The sequence below is a fragment of the Cherax quadricarinatus genome, chromosome 65, assembly GCF_038502225.1.
Source record: "Cherax quadricarinatus isolate ZL_2023a chromosome 65, ASM3850222v1, whole genome shotgun sequence".
NCBI lineage: Eukaryota > Metazoa > Arthropoda > Malacostraca > Decapoda > Parastacidae > Cherax > Cherax quadricarinatus.
The window spans coordinates 3,582,632-3,603,436 of NC_091356.1; the positions used below are offsets into that span (position 1 = coordinate 3,582,632).

The 20,805-nt window shown below is 40.7% G+C and overlaps 1 protein-coding gene across 1 annotated transcript; it reads left to right on the plus strand.

The window, feature by feature from the left end:
• The first annotated feature begins 8,988 nt into the window (after positions 1-8,988).
• Positions 8,989-20,759, plus strand: LOC128700487 (very long chain fatty acid elongase 7-like). The gene is made up of 8 exons (XM_053793721.2): positions 8,989-9,196; positions 12,389-12,684; positions 14,112-14,192; positions 17,585-17,641; positions 18,454-18,559; positions 18,961-19,133; positions 19,778-19,903; positions 20,291-20,759. Exons 1-8 carry the CDS (start codon positions 9,130-9,132, stop codon positions 20,624-20,626), a joined length of 1,242 nt encoding a protein of 413 aa, XP_053649696.1. The 5' UTR covers positions 8,989-9,129; the 3' UTR covers positions 20,627-20,759.
• The last annotated feature ends 46 nt before the right edge of the window (positions 20,760-20,805 follow it).

Sequence of the window (20,805 nt, forward strand, 5' to 3'; positions counted from 1 at the left end):
CAGACAGACAGACAGCCGGACAGACAGAGAGACAGAGACAGAGAGAGGAACAGAGAAACTGACACAGAGAAACAGACATACAGAAGTGAACAAGCATTTACATCCATCAGCTTCGGGCACAATCTCGTCCAACAAAACCCAGAAAGAAGTTGTAATTTTCCTAAACTATCAACAGATTGCACAGTCTCTCATTCAAGATTTCAATGTTGCAACAATAACCATGAATTGCTGGTAGTAAATATTTCAGATGACACAGCACAATCTCAAGTGATCTTTCAAGGCTCTGTTTACTCGGAGTTCTCGCAAAGTCACTTTTGTCAACTTATTATATTCATTCTTTTGTGTTTTCTTTGATAAATGAGATTTCAATCACTTTTTTTTATCTGGAGATACTAACTTATGGCTGAAATTATTTATACGAAGATCAGTCACTGTAGACACAATATTTGTGGGATTTTTAAAAACAAGCCAATTTTAGAAGGTTAGAAGAATTCAACTTTATATTGTTGAGTAATTTAGAGATCTACGACAAAGATGAATTAGCACAGCACTTGGGTAAGTTTATTACCGAAATAACATCAGTGGAAGATGAGGTAATCAAACCATCAGCTTTGATAGATGGGTTCCGTCCCTGAGCCTTAATTAACCTACACTAATTAACCTACAGTAATTAACCTACAGTAATTAACATACAGTAATTTGACAATAAAGCTACCAAGGTGTTGCCCATGTGTTCTATTAATTTGTAGGCTTCACATACCGTTAATAAAAGTAGAAATATGACAGTGAAGCGATGGGAGATCTTCATCCAGGAAGACTGCTCCGACTGTGATAGTTTCTATGGTGCTCAGAAGTCGTGCAAAAATTTATTTTTTACGACATTGTAAATGTGTGTATTTTATACAGTTGTCATATTATATGCTCTCTTTTTTATACAAAATACACTTGTTGAACACGAGGCAAGCCGATATGAACACAGCAGGAGACAGGCCTATACTTACAAGGCAGGAGATAGGCCTTCACTTTCAAGGCAGGAGACAGGCCAATACTTACAAGGCAGGAGATAGGCCTTCACTTTCAAGGCAGGAGACAGGCCTATACTTACAAGGCAGGAGACAGGCCTTCACTTTCAAGGCAGGAGACAGGCCTATACTTACAAGGCAGGAGATAGACCTTCACTTTCAAGGCAGGAGACAGGCCTTCACTTTCAAGGCAGGAGACAGGCCTATACTTACAAGGCAGGAGACAGACCTTCACTTTCAAGGCAGGAGACAGGCCTATACTTACAAGGCAGGAGATAGACCTTTACTTTCAAGGAAGGAGACAGGCCTTCACTTTCAAGGTAGGAGACAGGCCTTCACTTTCAAGGCAGGAGACAGGCTTCCACTTACAAGGTAGGAGGCAGGGCTTCACTTTCAAAGCAGGAGACAGGCTTCCACTTTCAAGGTAGGAGACAGGGCTTAACTTACAAGGCAGGAGACAGGCTTCCACTTACAAGGCAGGAGACAGGGCTTCACTTACAAGGTAGGAGACAGGCTTCCACTTACAAGGCAGGAGACAGGGCTTCACTTACAAGGCAGGAGACAGGCTTCCACTTACAAGGTAGAAGACAGGGCTTCACTTACAAGGCAGGAGACAGGCTTCCACTTACAAGGCAGGAGACAGGGCTTCGCTTACATGGCAGGAGACAGGCTTCCACTTACAAGGTAAGAGACAGACATTCATTTACAAGGCAGGAGACAGACCTATACTTACAAAGCAGGAGACAGACCTTGACTTACAGAGCAGAAGACAGACCTTGACTTACAGAGCAGGAGACAGACCTTGACTTACAGAGCAGGAGACAGGCCTTGACTTACAGAGCAGGAGAAAGGCCTTGACTTACAGAGCAGGAGATAGGCCTTGACTTACAGAGCAGGAGACAGGCCTTGACTTACAGAGCAGGAGACAGGCCTTGACTTACAGAGCAGGAGACAGACCTTGACTTACAGAGCAGGAGACAGGCCTTGACTTACAGAGCAGGAGACAGGCCTTGACTTACAGAGCAGGAGACAGGCCTTGACTTACAAAACAGGAACCAGACTTACAAACCCAGTCCAAAATATAACGTATGCTACCGGCTCCTGGGATGTGACGCTCAATACACAAACAACATTTAAGTTCCTATTCACTACCAGGTAAATATAGCAGATACAAGAAGATTTTTGCCCATACATCACGGCCAACCTGGCAATCGAACTAGGATCCCTTCGATTGTGAGACAAACGTTCTAGCGTGAGATCCAACATCATAAAACTAATTACCTGGTTTATCAGATACAAATAACAAAAAAAAGGCACAATACCGTGACTGGAACGATACACAAATAACCCGCACATAAAAGAGAGAAGCTTACGACGACGTTTCGGTCCGACTTGGACCATTTACAATGTCACACTAACCAGAAGTGGAGCAGGACGGCTATATATAGGCAGGAAGAGGTGGTGGTGGTAGTAGTAGTAGTAGTAGTAGTAGTAGTAGTAGTAGTAGTAGTAGTAGTAGTGGTAGTAGTGGGGAATAAGGAGGAGGAGCCAGTCAAATACAAAGAAAGGGGAGCACTGCAAGGAAGCTAGGTGCCCACAGAGGGAGAGCAAGTGCACAGAGGTGGGTGAAAGGGGAAGTGGTGAAATAAATAAAGAAGGAACAGAAACACGAGACAGAAGAAAGAAAGACAACCCAGAGGAGAAAAAGGAAAGAGGAAAGGGTTGTCTTTCTTTCTTCTGTCTCGTGTTTCTGTTCCTTCTTTATTTCACCACTTCCCCTTTCACCCACCTCTGTGCACTTGCTCTCCCTCTGTGGGCACCTAGCTCCCTTGCAGTGCTCCCCTTTCTTTGTATTTGACTGGCTCCTCCTCCTTATTCCCCACTACTACCACTACCACTACTACTACTACTACTACTACTACTACTACTACTACTACTACCACTACCACCACCACCTCTTCCTGCCTATATATAACCGTCCTGCTCCACTTCTGGTTAGTGTGACTTTGTAAATGGTCCAAGTCGGACCGAAACGTCGTCGTAAGCTTCTCTTTTTTATGTGCGAGTTATTTGTGTATCAGATACAAAGCCTATCGACTGTAAAAAGGTCATTAAGAATGCAAGTCATCTGTACACCACCTGCCAAGAATAATTTAATCGCTAGTGTACAGATTTTAGATAACTCTTCAGTGTATAAATGCTGAGGTATATACCTCTTAGTGTATATGCACTGCTGAGAGTATATATACAAAGTGGCTAACCAGTTTGGGAAGGCAAGACCTATTTTAATGAACTGGCTTATTATCAAGAAGTACAAGGCCAAGCACAAGACTTGTAGAACCAGCTTTTATTGGGTCGATATTTTGCTCTGTGCAGGACTTTTGTTAAAGTCTGTCTTGATAAATTTGTACACAGGGCGAAACATGATCTGATAAAGCTTTATACAGAGTGAAATATTGTCAAAAATGAAGCTTGCTCTTCACAACGTTTTTGCCCTCATAAATTGACTTACAAATCTGTTGCTTGTGCGAAACGTTGCCAGCAAAGTAGCGCATTATACTACGTATGTCTTTCTCTTATCAAATGCTCAGAGCGTTGAAGACATGCTGTCTATTGAATAAGTTACATTCGGAAAATGGTTATGAATGCATTCACTTAGGATACCATTGTTAAAACCGTTTCGGTCCAAGGACCGAAACGTTTTGAATAAGGGTGTCTTCAGTGAATGTGTTAGTGTCGACGTACCTCAAATTGCTGGTAGTTACTTGCCTTGTTAAACAAGTTATGTGAGTTGGCTTGTTACTGGGAGGGTAATACCAGTCTTTAAGTCAACGAGAATACTTTAAATGATAGAGGCCATGGAAAATATTACCCTCCACTCCTGGTAGGTTATGGCCCAAAGCAATACCGGTCTTTAGGTAAAAGAAAATACTCCAGATATTTCACTTTCTGCCAGAAAATATTGATTTAACTTCCTCGTTAGTCATCCAGACTTCTGGTGAGGGGGCTCTTGATTCAAGTAACTGGACTTGTTGTCCCCTTCCTTGGATCAAACCTGATTGCCTCTCGTTCCCCCCAGGCGCTTTATGACCCATTTGAGTATAGCGATTTTCCTTAATTGTACTTGCCTAGTTGTGGTTGCAAGATTTGAGTCTCAGCCTCTGGCCCAGCCTCTTTGCTGGCCGCCATTGACTTAAGTTTCTCCTGGCTGCGTGAATCCTATCGTACCTATTCCTAAAACCATGTATGGAGCTCGCCTCTACCACTTCGCTTTCTACTCCATTTCTTGAACACTCTAAGGCTCAAGCAGTATTTCCAAACATTCTTACACGTGTGTGTGTGCTCACCTAGTTGTGGTTGCAGGGGTCGATCCACAGCTCCTGGCCCCGCCTCTTCACTGGTCGCTACTAGGTCACTCTTCCTGCTCCATGAGCTTTATCATACATCTTCTTAAAGCTATGTATGGATCCTGCCTCCACTGCATCACTTCCCAGACTATTCCAATTCCTGACAACTCTATGGCTGAAGAAATACTTCCTCACATCCCTGTGATTTATCTGAGTCTTTATCTTCCAACTTTGACCCCTTGTTGCTGTGTCCCATCTCTGGAACATTCTGTCTCTGTCCACCTTGTCTATACCTCTCTGTATTTTTTATGTCGTTATCATATTCCCCCTAACTCTCCTGCCTTCCAGTGTCGTCAGGTCGATTTCCCTTAACCTCTCCTCGAAGGACATACCTCTTAGCTCTGGGACTAGTCTTGTTGCAAACCTTTGCACTTTCTCTAGTTTCCTCATTCAAACTGGCGCTGCATATTCCAATATGGGCCAAACGTACACAGTGTGTGTGTATGTATGTGTGTGTGTGTGTGTGTGTGTGTGTTTGCACGCTTGTGCTGAAAGTCAAGGGCAAGGATGCAAGTATTGAGTCAGGTTCGCTGACAGACAAGTTTTTCTTCCAGTATTAAAAACATGAGAGTTTTTCTCCGGGCAACCAGCAAGTTTTTCCTATCGTCTTCTCCGAGCACCAGTATATTCTCCCCTATTTTTGTTACTCAAAACGGGTTTTATTTATTAGAAAATTGCCTGCTAATCAGAATCATGATCGAAGGTAAATGGACACAGATGCAACTAATGTGACCTTTTATTGTGGCAACGTTTCGGTCTCCAGGATCTTTGTCAAGTCGTTATGTGGAGTAAACAATGTCGCTGATATAACACATCATCGTTATAGCATGATAATTATGGAAAGTATTGCTATATGGGTACGACCTCGAGTTTGTAAGGTAATGATCGGGCGCCTGTGTCACACACTCTTGTTTACAGATGATGGAGTCTTCGCCACTCCTTGCTCTGAGGGGCCCACTCGGAGTACCTAGGGTATACATGGAGAGGATTTCGGTGGTCAACGACCCCATGGCCCGGTCTGAGACCAGGCCTTGTGGTGGATCAAGGTCTGATCAACCAGGCTGTTACTGTTGGTTAACCCCTTTATGAAAATGATAATATGATATTAATAATGCTTTCATATTTTTCACGTTAATGTGATACAACGTTACGGTTAACTGATGAATGCTGTATTCTCATTAGTTACTATAACTGTGGCAAATTATCTCATTTTAAGTCTTCAGTGCGTCTCCAATTTACATTTTAAGGGGATTGTGAGAAGACCAGAGTGACCTCACATATCGAGAGCTCTTTGTCGTAGTTCGAGGTTGGGAAGTGATGGTAGAACTATTATTGTAGGCGCTGTGTTGAATATCCGTGGCCAGCCTGGCCTATGCACGTCTGCCTCTCCCCTAGGCCTGGTCGAGTGTGAGGGAGAGGGTTCTCAGGCGTACGTGCGAGGTACAAACAGGGGTCATGTGACTAAGGCTTGGCCAGGGGGGCTGCTTATAAATGGGGTTATCGCAGTACATACTACACTAGTATTGTATTGTTGACACTTTACATTGCTTGTGCTATATGAACGTTTTTTGATATGGACGGCTGTCTGTGTATGTACAGGCTAATTGGTTTGTCCACCAGGAGACTTGGTCTGAGACCGGGCCGCAGGGGCAATAATCTGGGAATTGTCATGAAGCAGACATAGGTGCTAAGCAGACATAGGTGCTAACGTCTATCACATGCCTGCTGCGTACCATAACCCTACCTTTGAAAACTTCCCTGGCACCCTTCTTCTAACCCTTATTAAAACGTCAGCTACACTTATTTACTCCAAATCCTTGAAAATGATCCAACTCTCTCATCAACCCTGATTAACTCTCTGAATTATACGCTTTGTTCTATTTCAATTTTTCCAATTTCTTCACTCTTTATTCTCTTAGTAATACCCACATCACATATGAAACTCCGTCACGGTATCTCCTCTGCCTTCAGCTTCCACTTCGTTGCATCTTTGCACTTTGTGATGCCAGTGACACATTTCCTTATTTTCACCTTTTCTATGTTCCTTCCCTTGCATTTTGGGATTCATCTCTCATGGTCCGTTTTAGCCTACACATTTGCTCCAAGATAATACTGAAGATTGAGACAATTATGCAACATAAGTGTCTCAATCTTCAACTTGTCGGTTTTCAAACCATTTATCACAAGAAAATACTGTATAGTCTTTTGCTTAATGCTCCTTCCTTGTACTTAGATGACATGCTAATCTATCAATAGACTTCTTGCTCTCGACATGTATCACATTTTTTTCACCTCATTTTTTACACATCCTCTCAACTTCTTCCACGAAAGCCAGCATTATCTTTTTTGAATCCTACAAAAGCACCTTGTCATCATGTCTGTAACAATGCCCACATTATGTAAGAGGCATTATCTTCCGATACCTCACAGCATCCCTATATAATTGACTTTAATTTTAAATTCCCTCATGAAGTGGATTAAACAATTTCGTTGATATAACCCATCTCTATATCAGGCTTAATTTTACTATAAAAAAAAGTCTTTTCTCTCCTGCCTACCATAATCTGTTCAAAGCTCTCCTGATTTTTTTTACATCCTTCAGCAACGTATCCCCTTTTTTACACATTTGCAGCACCATCTGCCTCGATTCCCTTGTTAAATAACCATAAATCTTTTCAGAATATCTAAATGCAACGAGCTATATCTTCACCTACATGATGTTCTCTTATATTCTTTAATGCAGACTTTTGATCTACATTTCCTCCTCCCTTCCTAACTTAATCTTCTTCGTATATAATTATACGTATTGTTTTCAATTCCACACAGTTTACTCTTGTATTCATTTTGTATTTATAGGAAGAAACTATGCATGCTGTCTGCCAATCCTTTGGTACTTTCCCTTCTTTCATGCATTCCTTAAACAAATGTACCAACCTTTCCAAAAGAATTCTCCATCTGTTTTCAGTTTTCTTAGTCCTATAGATCCTCGCTGTTTTTCTATATTTAAATCGACTTACTGCTTCACTTATTTTTACTGTACTCATTTTTGCCTCTTCCCTCATTTTAACAGATTCCCTTCCTCTCTGCCCCATGCATAAAATCTCCACCTCCATTTTTTCATACCTCCAAGTCTTTATCCAGCTTTCCACTATTTTCATTCTTATCTTACAAGTCCATTTGCCCCATAGATTTCCTCGTGCTTTTTTCCCTCTCCAAAACATTTTTCTAATTATGCAAAATGCTGAAAATGATTCACTGATTCTGTCATTTATTTTTTGCATTTTTTCGTTACTTATTAAACTTCTATTGTCTTCACAATATACTCAGCTTCAGATGCAAATATTTTCCCCATTTCACCAGCCTCTTAACCTTCTCATTCCACCAATTATTCCTCCTCTTGTTACAACACAACCTTTTCTTGCAAAATATAGTTCAGTCTTCTGAAATTCACACCTTGCTTCCTCGTCCCCTTCTGCTCGTTCTCTGGCTCTACCCTCACCTTTCTCCCGACGGTTGCTTGTTCATCTTGCTAACCATCCAGTTACTAAAAATTATTCACTTCTTGTATTTGCCACCACAGTCCTGCCTCACCCCGGCATAGGGCCGTCATCATAGAACTGGTTAAGATAAAGACCCCTGTCAGTGTTTATACCCTGACGCATAAACTACAACATTCACTTTCACTACTTGTTTAACCCAATGAGACCATTCTACTTGCAGTCCACCTTTCATGGGCGTGGTCTTGACGCCGGTGAATGGGTCTTGATATATTATTATTATTATTATTATAATCAAGGGGGAAGCGCTAAACCCGGAGGATTATACAGCGCCTGGGGGGGGATGTGGAAGGCATTCAGGCTTAATTCGGGGAACTGGAGCACAGATCCAATTCCCTAAATCAAGAGCCCCTCACCAACATCAAGGAACCTTCCTTGAGGGGGGGTCTTGATATAAAGAACGGAAATTACTCTTGCTTTCTTTAAACCTGTTTACCTCCATTCCCCAGGCGCTATATAACCCCTCATTGACTTGTAAATAATTCAGAGGCGAAGAATATCGAATGTATGTATATAAAACACACTGAGGAATCAGGGCATTCTATTGTTAGGACGTTTCTCCCACAAGAGACAATGAAGCCCCCGTGGACGACACGTGGCGAACTATTTTCACGATAAAATGCTGTTAACCCGCAGTGTGTGGGCCTTGTTTACTCTCCTCACAGACTTATCGTTTTGCCATGATGACAATAATAACGCATGTGCTGGATTTCCTCTAGCTGTAACCTGAGGTGTAACTCTAGCTCTAGCCCATGCCTCTAGGCACTAGCTCTACCTCTAGCTCTAGCCCTAGCTCTAACTCTAGCTCTAACTCTAGCCTTAGCTCTAACTCTAGCTCTAGTTCAAGCGTTAGCTGTATCTCTAGCTAACGTTAAAATATAATGATCAAACATCTACGGCCCTTCTCTTTCAATAATTTTCTCTTTTTTTTTTTTTGTTCCTTCCCGAACAGACGAATATCTGGGTGAAGTGATCCGCTGTCCCGCCTGGAGATTAAGCAGCTTCCCATACCTGGAGTAGAACCGACCCACTACGCCTGGGACTAAAGTAACTCTTCACACCTGGAGTAGAACCGACCCACTACGCCTGGGACTGGAGTAATTCTCCACACCTGGAGTAGAACAGACTCTCTACTCTTGGAAGATGACTACTTCGTCTACCTCCGCCCGCCGCGAGACGCCGGAAGTCATCCCGCAGCCAGAAGAGAAAGGTGAGCGCATCCTTCTCGTCTCTTATAATAAGTGTCAATCAATTGCGATTGTAGGACTGACGAGAACTCTGACAAGACGACATGTACAAAGTGTGTGAATATGTGTGTATGTGTGTATATGTGTGTATGTGTGTGTGTGTGTGTGTACCCACCTATTTGTACTCACCTATTTGTGGTTGCAGGGGTCGATTCATAGCTCCTGGCCCCGCCTCTTCACTGATTGCTACTAGGTCCTCTCTTTCCCTAATCCATGAGCTTTATCATACCTCTCCTTAAAATTATGTATGGTTCCCGCCTCCACTACGTCACTTTCTAGGCTATTCCACGGCCTGACTACTCTGTGACTGAAGAAATACTTCCTAACATCCCTTTGATTCATCTGAGTCTTCAACTTCCAATTGTGACCTCTTGTCCCATCTCTGGAACATCCCGTCTTTGTTCACCTTGTCTATTCCGCGCAGTATTTTATATGTCGTTATCATGTCTCCCCTGACCCTTCTGTCCTCCAGTGTCTTCAGGCCGATTTCCCTCAACCTTTCTTCGTAGGACAATCCCCTTAGCTCTGGGACTAGTCTTGTTGTAAACCTTTACACTTTCTCTAATTTTTTGACGTGCTTGACCAGGTGTGGATTCCAAACTGGTGCTGCATACTCCAGTATGGGCCTGACGTAAATGGTATACAGAGTTTTGAACGATTCCTTACTGAGGTATCGGAATGCTATCCGTAGGTTTGCCAGACGCCCGTATGCTGCAGCAGTTATCTGACTGATGTGCGCCTCAGGAGATATGCTCGGTGTTATACTCACCCCCAGATCTTTTTCCTTGAGTGAGGTTTGCAGTCTTTGGCCATCTAGACTATATTGTGCCTGCGGTCTTCTTTGCCCTTCCCCAATCTTCATGACTTTGCATTTGGCAGGGTTAAACTCAAGGAGCCAGTTGCTGGACCAGGCTTGTAGCCTGTCCAGGTCTCTTTGTAGTCCTGCCTGATCCTCGTCCGATTTGATTCTTCTCATTAACTTCACATCATCTGCAAACAAGAACACTTCTGAGTCCATCCCCCTTCCGTTATGTCATTCACATATACCAAAAACAGCACAGGTCCTAGGACTGTGTGTGTGTGTGTACTCACCTAATTGTACTCACCTAATTGTGGTTGCAGGGGTCGAGACTCAGCTCCTGGTGTGTGTGTGCGTAACACTGTCTTTATAAAATGCTGCCAACAGCACTAAAGGTGTGGAGAGAGCCACATACTGCCAACGGCAATATAGGTATGACAGGTGTAGCAAGATCCGCAATCTAACAATGGCACCACAGGTGTGGCAAGGCCCCACAGTCTAACAACAACACCACAGGTGTGGTGAAGCCAGTTAGAACCATAACACAGGCTGAGGGTGGGCTGTTAACCCAAGTGGTGGGAGCCACTATCTCCTGCCTTGGATCAAATCTGGTTACCCCATGTATATGCATGTTTTATACATGTATGTACAGCAGATAGTGAATGTCTCTCAGTGTATATATACCGTGAGATATATCTGTGTATATACATCGGTGAAAGTACCTAGAAAGGTGTATGTTTCTCAATGTATATATACCGGAAGGTGTATATCAGTGTATATAAACAGAGAGTTGCATATATTTCTTAATATACGTACACTAGGAGGAATGTTTGTCATTATAAATAATCGGAGGAATATGTGTCTCATTGTATATACAATGGGATGTATGTCTGTCAGACTGTATATACTAGGAATGTGTGTCTCAGAGTATAAACACTCAGTGTGTTTTAATAGAAATTTTAATGATAAAGTATTCAAATCAGGTGTCATACAGCACCCTCATAACTAGAGCCATGATTTGTATAGAGGTGGGCCGGTAAGCCAGCTGAAGTTCTCGGTCAAATGACCAAAATGTCCAGCTGTGGGTCATCGTATAACTAAGACTTGCGTCAGGAAGCACTTGTCCTGTTTCCTGACATACGGCACCCTCATTGAGCCGATAGGCTTTAAGTAAGTAAGTAAGTAAGTAAGTTTATTCAGGTATACACAAATACAGTTACATAGAATTATCATACATAGCAGCATATGTGTAGAGAACCTAGGATAACCCAAAAAAGTCCGGCAAATACAGCGCATTCGCATAGCAAGCCAGGAAAACAAGGCATTCGTATAAAAGGTCTGATCTTCACAGCCAGAATGAGACAGTACTTTTGTTCAGGCTTCTGTTGTTGGCTATTACTTCGTCGTCCACTGAGCCTAAGTGAGCAGCAGAATGATATTCAAAATTGATATGAAGCAGAATGATATTTAAAATTGATTCAAGAGCTGAATGATGTTAGGAACTGATATGGAACTGAATGATTTTCGGAAGTGATCGGGAACAGAATGATATTCGGAACTGATATGAAGCTGTATGATATTTAGTGCTGACTGAATATGGAGGGTAAGATAATGGGGTGAGTGTAAAAACTAGAGCAAATGAGAGGGTGAAATTTTGTCAACAAATTTTGCCGAGAATAAGAGAAGTTTTGGAGTGAGGTAAAGTTTTTGAAAGAATTAAGATTAAGACGGAAAACAGGATCACAGATGGACAAGATTTTAGGAAAAGTTGGGGATGTATTGACCACGTGTTTTTATTAAAACTAAAAAAATAGATTAAGATAAGGAAGTTTTCATTGTGTACAGGGATATAGAAAAGGCATATGACCGGGTGAATATGAAATAAATGTTGCAAGTGTATAGAGTAGGTGGTAGGTTATCTAAATTAGTTAAGAAGATTGTGAAACTCAGGTAAGTTTTCAAGGAGAAAGGGAGAATGTGTTTAGTAAAAGTAGGTCTTAGACAGGAATGTGTAAATTCGCTACTGACTGATGCAATGGTTGTTATGCGTGAGTGAGACCATTATAATTTGCATGGTTGAAAAACACTTTATATGCAGAGTATTCCTGCACTTAGACGATGTTTCACACTAAACACTGGTTTATGAAGTCACTCCAGCTTCTAACAGTGACTTGATGAAGCTCTGTTTAGAGTCTAATGAAGTTTAATAATAAAAGTCTGCTGGGCACAGTGTCACTTGACTGGACTTGTTGGCAAGTCTTCCCTCTCAAACGTTCCTTCCATAGCGCTTCTTGCATATTTTTATCTTTTCACGGCATTAGAAAACCCTATTCGGAATTACTTTTGTCTTTGGCAGAGACATTACGGCAACTAAAGGCCACGGGAAAGTTAGTAGCAGTGCTTGTTATACTCAGTTATATGTATGGAGACCTGACCGTGGCCCGCCAGTTGACTCCAGACCCACGTCAGCACTCATGGCTCCTCATGAGTTCTCCTCTACCCACTATCCTCGCATGTCTCCTGTACGTGGGGACCGTCACCTGGTGGGGACCTCAGTACATGAGCACCAGGAAGCCTTTCGCCAGGCTCAGGAACGTCATGATGGCTTACAACGTCTTCCAAGTCATATTTTCTGCTCGCATCTTCTGGGAGGTAAGTACACCTCTTTCCCTCCTTTCGTTATTTAATATACACCCTCCAAGGAGGGTGTTGTGATGCTGGTGAAAGCGTTTTGACTCGAGAAGTTTGAGTTTATCTCCCGTTCCTTGGCTCAAACCTGATTACTTTCCAGTTTTCCCTAAGGGTTAAGCGCATTCCCCTGAGCATAATACAAAAAATATTTGTAATAAAGTTGGTAGAATTACCGACAATATGTAAAGTAAAAGGACACAAGTGCAACTAATGTGACATTTATTGTGGCAACGTTTCGCTCTCCAGGAGCTTTATCAAGCCATTACGTAATGGCTTGATAAAGCTCCTGGAGAGCGAAACGTTGCCACAATAAATGTCACATTAGTTGCACTTGTGTCCTTTTACTTTACAAAAAATATTTAACACACAGTCTTAAGAAACAGTAATGTAGCCGCAGATACTATAATCTTTATCAATTATATGATTAGAATAAAAGCTTTCCGTTGAGATTTATTATAGAATCATTTCTATATGATAAAGCTGACAAATTATTGAAAGAAAGTACTTTGAAAGCAGAAACTTCATAATAACATTTGTCTTTCTGTGTCATGTGTTAGAAATTATGTTACGAGAGAATAGAAAATTAATTCGAATGTCAAAGGTCTGCAGTAACAAGCCTGAGTAGATCTATAACCCACGATAATATGAATAGAGATAAGCACATTTACAGAGAAATTTGAAATGTAATAGAATGATGGAAGTTGTACTAGCCAGGCTGAGGCTTAGTTACGAGTGTTTCAGACACACATACAATGATTAAACTAAAATAAAGTACATGGTCGGTCTTTTGGTTACTTTGTTTAACACTGTGTACTTGATTCTCCATTAATTGAGGATTATGTAGATGGACAACAAAGGAACATGATGTGACATGATATCTTATTAATAGAAAAGTAGATATCAGATATTTTGAGAAAGTATCCGAAATTTCTTTGTAACAAATAAATGTGGTCCCGTTAACTCCCTTGCGCTACCGTTCACAGGATGAGTATGGAGTGCACCACGAACTATCGGCAAACGTAAACACGTGAACATTTATTAATTTTATACTTTCGTTGCCCCAGTTTTTTGGAACTATTTCACACAATCATAATAGCAGAGGTATCTTTACGTAAATAATTGATATCAGTTAAAGGCAGATATTGAAGACAGATGTAAAAGTTGCAGGACAAACTTTTCTTGGTACGTATCGCTGTGTGTAGAGTTTTTTCAACTTGTCTGTGTTCTTATTTATCATCAATACGCCATTTCATCCTGCACACAGATGCTAATGAGTATACCACTAATGGTATACCATACAGTCATGCTGATGAATAAGATACTTGTGCAACATCTGTGACAGACGTATCTTATTCGTCAATCTATCTACTTTTTTTTTTCGTTCCCAGGCTGGTATGGGCGGCTGGTTCGGTAGCTACTCCATCTTATGCCAGAGATGTGATTTCTCCGACAACCCTCAAGCGGTCAGGGTAAGTTGTTACTGATTATTTAAATTATCTTTTGTTATGGAGGAGGAAACAGCTCTCAGCATGACAAAGTATTTAGATGACCAGCTCACACCAACAGTGGTTCAGAGTGATACAATATGTAGGTGATGGGTACATAGCTTACACCAACAGTGGTTCAGAGTGATACAATATGTAGGTGATGGGTACATAGCTCACACCAACAGTGGTTCAGAGTGATACAATATGTAGGTGATGGGTACATAGCTCACAGCAACAGTGGCTCAGGGTGATACAATATGTAGGTGATGGGTACATAGCTCACACCAACAGTGGTTCAGAGTGATACAATATGTAGGTGATGGGTACATAGCTCACACCAACAGTGGTTCAGAGTGATACAATATGTAGGTGATGGGTACATAGCTCACAGCAACAGTGGTTCAGAGTGATACAATATGTAGGTGATGGGTACATAGCTCACACCAACAGTGGTTCAGGGTGATACAATATGTAGGTGATGGGTACATAGCTCACACCAACAGTGGTTCAGAGTGATACAATATGTAGGTGATGGGTACATAGCTCACAACAACAGTGGTTCAGAGTGATACAATATGTAGGTGATGGGTACATAGCTCACAACAACAGTGGTTCAGGGTGATACAATATGTAGGTAATGGGTACATAGCTCACAGCAACAGTGGCTCAGGGTGATACAATATGTAGGTGATGGGTACATAGCTCACACCAACAGTGGTTCAGAGTGATACAATATGTAGGTGATGGGTACATAGCTCACAGCAACAGTGTCTCAGGGTGATGCAATATGTAGGTGATGGGTACATAGCTCACACCAACAGTGGTTCAGGGTGATACAATATGTAGGTGATGGGTACATAGCTCACAGCAACAGTGGCTCAGGGTGATACAATATGTAGGTGATTGGTACATAGCTCACACCAACAGTGGTTCAGAGTGATACAATATGTAGGTGATGGGTACATAGCTCACAGCAACAGTGTCTCAGGGTGATACAATATGTAGGTGATGGGTACATAGCTCACACCAACAGTGGTTCAGGGTGATACAATATGTAGGTGATGGGTACATAGCTCACAGCAACAGTGGCTCAGGGTGATACAATATGTAGGTGATGGGTACATAGCTCACAGCAACAGTGGTTCAGGGTGATACAATATGTAGGTGATGGGTACATAGCTCACAGCAACAGTGGCTCAGGGTGATACAATATGTAGGTGATTGGTACATAGCTCACACCAACAGTGGTTCAGAGTGATACAATATGTAGGTGATGGGTACATAGCTCACACCAACAGTGGTTCAGAGTGATACAATATGTAGGTGATGGGTACATAGCTCACACCAACAGTGGTTCAGGGTGATACAATATGTAGGTGATGGGTACATAGCTCACAGCAACAGTGGCTCAGGGTGATACAATATGTAGGTGATGGGTACATAGCTCACAGCAACAGTGGCTCAGGGTGATACAATATGTAGGTGATGGGTACATAGCTCACAGCAACAGTGGTTCAGGGTGATACAATATGTAGGTGATGGGTACATAGCTCACAGCAACAGTGGCTCAGGGTGATACAATATGTAGGTGATTGGTACATAGCTCACACCAACAGTGGTTCAGAGTGATACAATATGTAGGTGATGGGTACATAGCTCACACCAACAGTGGTTCAGAGTGATACAATATGTAGGTGATGGGTACATAGCTCACACCAACAGTGGTTCAGGGTGATACAATATGTAGGTGATGGGTACATAGCTCACACCAACAGTGGTTCAGAGTGATACAATATGTAGGTGATGGGTACATAGCTCACACCAACAGTGGTTCAGGGTGATACAATATGTAGGTGATGGGTACATAGCTCACACCAACAGTGGTTCAGGGTGATACAATATGTAGGTAATGGGTACATAGCTCACACCAACAGTGGTTCAGGGTGATACAATATGTAGGTAATGGGTACATAGCTCACACCAACAGTAGCTCAAAGTGTCATCCCGACCAGCTCACACCAGCAGCTGGTCGGGATGACACAACCAGCTGACAAATTACTAAACAATTTATTTCCAATAAATACTGTACACTTAAGCTATGATTAAAAACACAGCATAACAAATGCAGTAATAATTCAAAACTGTATTTCGGGCACAAGTAAACTAACACATAAAATATAACTTTTCATTATACATAAGTAATAACAAAAGTTTTTTCCTGGCGTCCGTATATAAGAAAAAAAATTGGGTTAGTATACTATATAAAAAAAGGATTTTAAGTACAGTAATCTTTCTTATTAATCTCTAATATACATATGGCCATTTTTTGTTAATCCAGTTGAAAAGTACATTGAAAGCTGAGTAGCATGTTAAAAGGCCTTCATGGTACGAGCTATTTAATTTTAAATTGAAATTTTTCAATTTGCCATAAAAAACTGCTGTTTATAGGAAGATATAAGAAAGGAGGAAAAAGTGACTTAACTGCCTGGGTATTTTAAAAAGTATTTTAGGTCAGTTCAGAGATCAGTAACTTTCATGACCCGAGTGACTCACTGAGAGAGTTACACTTTCTCTCAAGTACTGAGATACTTAGAGCTCTTGGTCTCTGTGCTTAATTTACTGAGGAATAACAGAGAAAAGCTAAGAAAAAAGCTTTGATGTTTGAGATCAATATTGATGTTACTTACCACGTTTATGTTTGAGATCAATATTGATGCTACTTACCACGTTTATGTTTGAGATCAATATTGATGCTACTTACCACGTTTATGTTTGAGATCAATATTGATGCTACTTACCACGTTTATTTTGAGATCAATATTGATGCTACTTACCACGTTTATGTTTGAGATCAATATTGATGCTACTTACCACGTTTATGTTTGAGATCAATATTGATGCTACTTACCACGTTTATTTTGAGATCAATATTGATGCTACTTACCACGTTTATGTTTGAGATCAATATTGATGCTACTTACCACGTTTATGTTTGAGATCAATATTGATGCTACTTACCACGTTTAATTTGAGATCAATATTGATGCTACTTACCACGTTTATGTTTGAGATCAATATTGATGCTACTTACCACGTTTATGTTTGAGATCAATATTGATGCTACTTACCACGTTTATGTTTGAGATCAATATTGATGCTACTTACCACGTTTATGTTTAAAATCAATATTGACACTTAAATATTGTTAATAATCTTCGAAGGAGAAACCTTAATTAACTTTTTTTTTAAATAGAAAGCTTTCCACTTTCTTTATTTTTTTAGGTTATAATCTATTCATGTTTATAATAAAATTATCAAACATTTTCCAAAATAAAAAAGATTTATTGAACCATCATGTCCATTTCCTGTCACAGATGGTGCACGCTGGATACTGGTATCTGTTTTCCAAGTTCGTGGACTTTATTGACACGGTGAGTGTTATTACAACCTGTCTCGTGATCCGAGGACGGAGGTGCGAGCCTCCAGCACTCCTTGCATCACCCATGCGGGTTTAGAGCTTAACGTGATTGCTTATCACAATATCAGTCTGTTTTTTTTAATTACGTTAGAGGTCGAGTGGAGGTGTATGGATGTCGGTGAAGATGCTCTTGATCCAAGGAGTGGGTGGTGTTCCTTCCTCCCCTTACAGGTATCATTCATGATTGCCTCTTATTCGCCAGGCACTGTATGACACCCTACGGATTTAGCCTTTTCTTATATTATTAATAATAGTAGTAAAAGTAGCAGCAGAAGCAGTAGTAGTAGTAGCAATAGTAGTAGTAGTAGTAGTAACAGTAGTAGTAGTAGTAGTAGTAGTAGTAGTAGTAGTAGTAGCAGTAGTAGCAGTAGTAGTAGTAGTAGTAGTAGTAGTAGTAGTAGTAGTAGTAGTAGTAGTAGTAGTAGTAGTAGTTACAGCAGTAGCAGCAGTTCTCTCATCTCCCTTCCCTTTAGCTGGTTATATAATTAAATACTAGAGTAAACTTGATTGCTTCCTGGTGACAGTAACTGCATGTCAGTGCTGTCTCTCACACCATTATCAGACGGAGGGTCGAAACTCCACCTACTTCCTTGTGATGAATGTCCCATACGAATCTAGTGCTTCATATTAATGTAGTATAAGAAAAAATTAGCTGTTTTTTCCTTCGGAACTGCTTGAGTATTTTTTCTCTCCCTAACTTCCCCTAAAAGTATATGAGAATCTTAATTTTAAAGGCTATTTAAAATACATTCGTTCCTTCTATAGGTGTTTTTCGTGCTGCATAAGAAGAACAAACACGTATCTCTGCTCCATGTATGTCATCACGCACTGATGCCAGTGTGTATGTGGTATGGGATCAGATATTATTCCGGTGAGTCAACACTCTCTCCTGATTATCTTGCTTGTGGTCCGAATATAAATGTTATATAAGGTATTAGATTATCTACTGTGCTTATAATTTTAAAGACGTGAAGAAACTCTACAAACAGTACTTCTATAGGGTATCAAATTGCACAGTTCAGTCTGTATGCGTGTGAGAAATGCTATATTAAACTGCAAGCTGACGCATAACAGTACGTGCGTGTGAAGGTATTTAGAGACATCCTGTGTTAGTTTGAGCTTATAAAAATCGTAAATAAACCAGCATGTGAGAGGTCTAGCCTCATATTACTTACAAGTACAATAATTACTGCTGTGTGTAATAACAGACGAGATTCCACTACAATTTTCTGTCTGCAGTGATTAATGAATATATATTATATACTCACCAAGGCGGCCACACAACACTGACGTTCCTGCTCAACTCCTTCGTTCACGTCGTGATGTATCTCTACTACTTGCTGGCTGCCATGGGGCCTCGCCTGCGTCCCTTCCTCTGGTGGAAGAAGTACCTAACTACCCTCCAGATTGTCCAGTTCACTGTCGTCATTATCCAGAACTTGATGGTGAATCTATATATGTATTCCATTGTATGAGTGATGATGAATGTTTATCCTTCTATAGGCTACCCTACCTTGATTAGGAAAAAAAATTAGATGTTGATAGTTTGCAATTGCTTTTGTTTAATTAGATAATCGCGAAATTAAGTCAACCGAATAAATGAATGCTGTGACTAACAATTGACTCAGCTTAACCCTCCTACGACTATTGCTTAATATAAAAAAAATACATTTAACGAAATAATAAAAATAAATATGAAGCTTTAGTTGAAACCAGTGTTTAAATGATCTAATAGTTTGCAAAATATTTTGACTTAATAGCGTAATGCCGACATGCATGAAGAAAAACATAGAGGACAAAGCTTTATTGCGCAAACGGTACTTGTTTGTAGAGCTCTATCAAGTCTTCACGATTTAGTGGAGCTCTACACTGAGCATAAACGTGGTCTCAATTAATTCTTATTTTGCAACTTGTGTATTTGTCTTATAAAATTTACATCAAAAAGGGTCCTCCTAGTTAGATGATATTTAGATGGTCCTCCTCAGTTAGATGATATTTAGATGGGCCTCCTCAGTTAGGTGATATTTAGATGGGCCTCCTCAGTTAGATGGTATTTAGAAAAATCATTGACGTGAAACATACATTGTAGGTAATGTTTGTGGAGTGTGCCATCCCATCGGTGTTGCTGGCCTGGGTGAGCGGCATGGCTCTCCTCTTCTTCGTCCTCTTCACTGACTTCTACATCAGAGAGTACAGGAAGCGTATCAAACATCAGGTAAGGTAGCTTGATGCTGTAATAATGTTTATATCAAATATGTTATTTAAACATTGCCTGGAAAAAATCATAACTAATCCAAAGACTTGCCAGTGAAGCTTTAATGTTTAGACGATGTTTACATCCGTGCTGGAATGTTATTTAGATTAGATAATAGCCCATCTGGATAAAGCTGACACGCCGTCTTAAGACCAATCTCCAGTTTGAGGATTAGTTGAGACTCACTCATACAAATTAGACTGGATACAGTCCGTATTTTTTCCGTATTTCTTTCCATCCTTTATCACTGAAGGACCAACTTAATCGTCAGTAAAATTTTAATTGAAATACATTTAAATTTAAATATAGATATAACAAGAAATTAAAAATTTCCCCTCGATCTCTCAGGATAAAATGAAGGGAGGACCCATTGACCTATCAGTGTCATGCCTGAACTTAACCAAAACTGGAATTTCGAAAAGCCCCAAACACCTTCCACAGAATGATGCATCCCACCGTCTCTGCAGCGGTGCAACAAATTTGCTGGTTAGCGAAATGGCGGTCCATGTCTCCAACAGTACGAGCTTTTCGGGCAAGACATCTCTCAAGAAGAGGGACGACGTTCCGAATGTGTTAACGAGAGAAAAGGAGGACGGGACATCAAGACGGAGTCGTACTGCTCAAACGGCTCAGGTCGTGCCTCCGGAACGACTCTTAACCCCATCAGCTGTTTTCTCCACCTAATTATAGATACATAAACAAGTGCTTTTTATAAATATAAACATGTTTCATTAACTATACAAATCTAAATATATGTTATTTACTATTAAAAATCCTTCTGTGATTGTGATAATTTGTAATGAATGTTTTTTTTTATCATTTAGTTTTACGTTATTGTATTCACTATCAACATCATCTATTCA